Here is a 5,524-nt window from a genome sequence, read left to right as displayed (position 1 = left end):
GCAACGATCCATACAACCCGCACATAAGTTCACCCACACATAAAAGCCAGGGCGACGACAGGGTCTCGCCCAAAAAAAGTAAAAGAAATGAGAAAAAGCCAGGCGGTACATCCTTGGTCCTACATGGAAGCGAGACGGCGTGTCATAGCCAGGAGAGCGTCCAACATGCCATCCAGGCGCGTCCGGTCGCTCTCTCTAGAGCGGGTGTCAATGCTGCATAAAAGCAAGGAATTTGAAGAAGGAGTCAGACGCCTGTCTCGGTTCTATTACCATCTTACTGCGAGTCGTCCAGAGGGTCCAAGCCATGACGGCAAAGATCAGCCAAAATAAACGGCGGCGACGCCCAGTGTGATTGGCCCTGAATTGGAGGAACTCCTCAAGGTCCTCGGCTTCCCAGTCGGGTCCAATAGCCTCGCGAATGAATTCGCACATGGCCCTTGCCGATGTGCACGTAAAGATTATATGGGTTGCCGTCTATGGCACCGCACATAAGGGGCATGTGTCGTCACCCGGTCTGTGCCGCTTCTACACCTCCGTCCCCGAGGGGATGCGGTTACGGAGCAACTGCCACACAAAGATTTTTATCTTTACGGGTACAGGGGCCTTCCATTGCGGCGCCAGCCATGGAATAAGGGGTAGCGACAAATGGCTTGATATGCCGAGCCCACCAAAAATTCCGGCGACGGGGAAAGACACTATGCCACCGTATCCGGGCTCTCCGGGAGTACATGTGGCAAGACATCGAGCAGGAGGTGCCACTCGGCTATTTCTATCGGTCCGGCTAATGTGATTCTGTAACTATGCATCAAGTATTTAAAGAGCAATGAAGATTGAAGTTCAAGTTAGAATTGTCAATCTTTTACTACACATAAGAACATATTACAAACCAATTCAAAATAATTTTCAGAGGTGGTATTTGATCCATCTGTATGGAAGGGAGGTCGATTGTATTTTTTTAAAGTTGGGTTCTAGTTCTATCCGACATTTTACGATCCAGATAATTAAGTTCATTAGGAAAAATATGGCTCACAATTTCTTAATTATATGCATTTTTATCTGTTTCTAAAACTGCCTTCTTTATTTGTATTGAAAACAATATCACACTTTAGCCTTTTATTAAGGCTATATATGGTTTGTTGAACACCGAGAACACCCATAGTGTATGAACATTGCAAACTCTAAGCCCTCTCTCTTCTCTTATAGGCAACCTCTATATACCACAGCACTTGACTCTAACACAAAAACAAGCTAGTGCTGCCTCAAACTTTAGAAGTTGCCTTCAAGAACAACGGAACAAATGAAACTGATCCCACTTGTCAGCAAGAGAAAGTCTAGGGGAAAGTACTTGGTTGGATATATAATTGTGGCCCTAATTCCTTTTTTCTTCTAATTTCTGGCAGGTCCCTCTTAGAGGCTTGTTGGAGCCTCCATACGCCGTGAGTTTTTCTATTTGGGCAGAAGCAAACCACGTCGGGCCTATTTTAGAGGCAGGGATTGCCTCTATACACTGGTGATGCTATGAGAGATGAGAGCTTAACACCAATTTCGAGTTCATTTATTAAGCTTTTAGTGTTATTGTGTTATTGTGAGTTTTTCTATATTGTGTTAATGCTCTGAGAGAAGATTATGTACAAAGTTAATTCAATAGTAGAATGAAATATGCACGTAATACCCTTAGATCTTTAGATGAACTAATCACACAGCCTTGGGTAAAATGCAAGAACTGATGAAACTAATATTACAAACCAAAGTTCGTTTTTTGAGGGAACACAATATGAATCGAACCTTATTCATTAATCATTTTACATGTGGTTTCTTAAATTAGAGATGCAACATGTCCATACCTAAAACTCATACTTATAAGGGAGTAGCCAGCCCCTACGAATAATGATAGAGTTTACACCACCCATAAAATAATAAAATATTAATGACTGGTGTGTCAAGGCGCCACTGTTGACAAACTTCAGCCACGGAGAATGTTCACCAATGATCGTGCATATATATATATATATATCCATTGCTCCACGGAAAAGGAACCCACAACGAAGAATTGCTTGCAATGGCCCCGGCGGCGGATTATCACAAGGTGTTTTTGCTACATTGCTGTAAAACACTGATGCATGAGTCGTGCATAGTGCAGGTCTCTGCGAATGAAGCCCATACATGTCACGGGTCACATGAGGAAACACGTCTCTCTCTCTCTCTCTCTCTCTCTCTCCTCCCCTATAATAGGTATCACCCAGGTGCACTGCTCGTCTCGACGATCCTCCACTCTAGGAAGCAATCTAGCTAGCTATCAAGGCATCTAGCCATGTCCAACCCATACACCTTCCTCAGGCCTCACATAGATCGTCCTTTCTTCCCCTTCCAAAGAAGCCTAATCTCTCCATCCTCTCCCACAAAACAAGCACTCCCTCTCCTCAGCCTCCTCCCTTCGAGCCATGATCACATCAAGATCCTTGGTTGTGGGTACGCCGGTGATCATCGTCAACTTAAGAAGGAAGATGAGGATGTGAACATCTCACTCCAAATTGGCCCGCCCAATCCGAACCCCGCGCCTAATCTTGTAAGCAGCAGCGTGAGTGATGGTGGTTGCGATGACTCAACAGGAACAACACAAGATCAGTGTGGTGGTGGGGATCACAGCAGGGTGGACGAGCAGGAGGAAGAGGAGGAGGAGGAGGACGACACCGGCGACGGTCTTTGCTTGGAGTACTTGGCCGCTGGTAAGCTTACCAAGGGCAAGTATTGGATCCCTACCCCCGCTCAGATCCTCATTGGGCCCACTCACTTCGCCTGCCCGGTGTGCTGCAAGACCTTTAGCAGATACAACAACCTGCAGGTAAATTAGCTAGCTAGATCTCATATATGCATCCATCTCAGATTAATTTACAAGCTAGAAGACATTGATCAGATCGATCGATGTGCTACACGGCAGATGTCCAGGATCACCACTCTTCCTGTTGTTGCATGCATGCATGCATGATCACCATAACAAAGATGGATCTGTAGCTAGGGGAATCTTGATTGGTGTATACAGTGTAGCAGAAGATGGAGGGGCCATGCATGATCCGGGATGTGGTAGTGTGTTTCAGCAAGGCAGGCTGGTTAATTCGTACTTCCTTCTGTTGTTAGTTCCACATTTGGGCCAGTACAGATGTAGGGCTTCCCCCCATCATCCTATCCTGGCTTTTGTTGTGCCGGGTTCGTATTTTTGTCACGTCTTGCATGTCGAGGCTCAGAGGGAGGGAGAGAGGTACCACGAAAATTCTCTCTCCTTTCTGCCTTGCACAGTTGCACCGTGGATGCATCCATATGTGTACACGGATTTATAGCTGCTTCCCCAGGAAAGGCACCATGTCTGTCTGCTGACACCATTACCATAGATCCATCCATGCCCTCTACTGTTGTCTAATTAATTTCAATTGACGTAGTATGAGTGACATTGCTGAATATCACGATTACGCAGTTAACTTAATTTGCGTATATCATACGCGTGCAGATGCACATGTGGGGACACGGGTCGCAGTACCGCCGGGGGCCGGACTCACTCCGCGGCACGCAGCCGGCGGCGATGCTCCGGCTGCCGTGCTTCTGCTGCGCGCCGGGGTGCAGGAGCCACGTGGACCACCCGCGGGCGCGCCCGCTCAAGGACTTCCGGACGCTGCAGACGCACTACAAGCGGAGGCACTGTGCCAAGCCATTCCTCTGCCGCAAGTGCGGCAAGGCGCTCGCCGTGCGCGGCGACTGGCGCACGCACGAGAAGAACTGCGGCCGTCGGTGGCACTGCACCTGCGGCTCCGACTTCAAGCACAAGCGCTCGCTCAAGGATCACATTCGGGCCTTCGGGCAGGACCACGTCGAGCGGCCGCCCGCCGGCAAGATGTGACCGTCGAGCAAATTAAAATATTGCATGGCCAAGCGGCCTGCCAGTGATTATATGATTACGTGTGCAATATTAGGGGGCGAGTTAATTTGTGCATCCATGGTGTTCTCCTTCACATAAGTATTAGTACTATGTTACTAGCTGCTAGCTGAACTCGGTTTGATCATTACACTTATTTAACTATTTTGTTCTTGTTTTTCAAGTGCTATGGCGTATTTTAGCTTGTTAATCATAGACTTGTAAGTTATGGCAACTTAATTTGTTCTGTAATATTCTTATTTTGTATTTGCTTCATAGTTAGTTGTCACATTCCATGTCCTACATATTTTGAGCACATACTCTCACATATACCACTCTCTGTTTTAATAATTTTCATAAGCTTAGTATGAGAGCACACACCCCTTAAAACTCTTTCATTAAACTAAATCCCTATATGTAAGCAGAATAATAATATACAACGACCCTCAACAATTAAATTATCGCCACTTAGATGTACGATAGTGTTTCATTTCTGGTAAATATATTTAGTAGTGTGTTATTAAAACTAAAGCTCTAAAGCATGTGTGCCTAACACTTAGTGTTGTAGATGAAAAAAATACTAATATCCACAACAACAAATATATGATGTTGGTATAACTTTCTGTACACTGGGTCATTTTAGAAAAGTTTGGCTTAGGACAAACTTAGGACTTCAAGTATTTTGGAACAGATGTAGTATTGGATGGTTTGTTTTGTTCATGTTTAAATATCCTTCCATTTCAGCTCAACATGTTGGAGAATTTGGAACAAAACATTCTAGGAATATAGTGCTGCAACCGATATATAAACATTATGTTCTAATCTTTTGTGGTCAAGTATGTTCACCATTTCTGGGTGCAACAATTGGCTAGCAACGCTTTCGTGCTCCGCGGATGATACCAAGTTGGCATCATTTGGGGCTTCGTCAACAAAATAGTATTAAAATTGCAGTTTCAAAAGAAATGAGTATGTTTGTGCTGATGTTTTTTGGGGAGCTTAGAAGGATTTTCCCTGGCGGCAACTTTACCATAAGAAATTGGAATGTGTGCATTCTTGTAGTTTTTTAGTGCCAAACAGACATGCACAAATGCTTATTGGATGGACTTCAAGAAATTTATGTAGAGCTTCATATATCAAAACACCATCAAAGAATTTGTCCTCTTCTGCAATACAAATATAAGCATATCTTGTAGGACTAAAGAACCAACTTAACCTAGTGAATACCATCCAGAAATAATCTTGAGATAGGTCATGTTTCTAGTCATATCATGTATTCTTAAACAGTTGAAATTCTTTTTTGAGCAAACATGGTGGGGAAAATCCCCACTATGACTCATTTTCATTAATATGGTGGAACAGTTACATGATTATGTACTCTGGTACAAGAAATAATTCACAAGTAATGTAGCCATGATTGCATTCCCTCCTTCAAGCCTGGTTTAGCCTTCTTGATTATGGTACCAAAGTGCTCCTTGAAGCAAGATAACAGTAGCCAAGTTGTTGGCTTTATTGTCAAAAATAAAACCATTCATATGTTTCCATAGACTCCAGAAACTAGCAATTAAATATTCTTTGTAGCATTGTCAAAAATAAAACCATTCATATGTTTCCATAGACTCC

The 5,524-nt window shown here is 44.1% G+C and overlaps 1 protein-coding gene across 1 annotated transcript; it reads left to right on the top strand.

Moving 5' to 3' along the window:
* Nucleotides 1–2,230: 2,230 nt before the first annotated feature.
* LOC123396537 (zinc finger protein WIP2-like) lies at nt 2,231–4,197 on the top strand. Its single transcript, XM_045091449.1, has 2 exons — nt 2,231–2,842; nt 3,503–4,197. Exons 1-2 carry the CDS (start codon nt 2,312–2,314, stop codon nt 3,887–3,889), a joined length of 918 nt encoding a protein of 305 aa, XP_044947384.1. The 5' UTR covers nt 2,231–2,311; the 3' UTR covers nt 3,890–4,197.
* The last annotated feature ends 1,327 nt before the right edge of the window (nt 4,198–5,524 follow it).

Source organism: Hordeum vulgare, chromosome 5H (assembly GCF_904849725.1).
Source record: "Hordeum vulgare subsp. vulgare chromosome 5H, MorexV3_pseudomolecules_assembly, whole genome shotgun sequence".
NCBI classification, from domain to species: Eukaryota; Viridiplantae; Streptophyta; class Magnoliopsida; order Poales; family Poaceae; genus Hordeum; species Hordeum vulgare.
The sequence above is the reverse complement of the archived record's forward strand: the minus strand, read 5'-3'. Positions and strand labels throughout refer to the sequence as shown.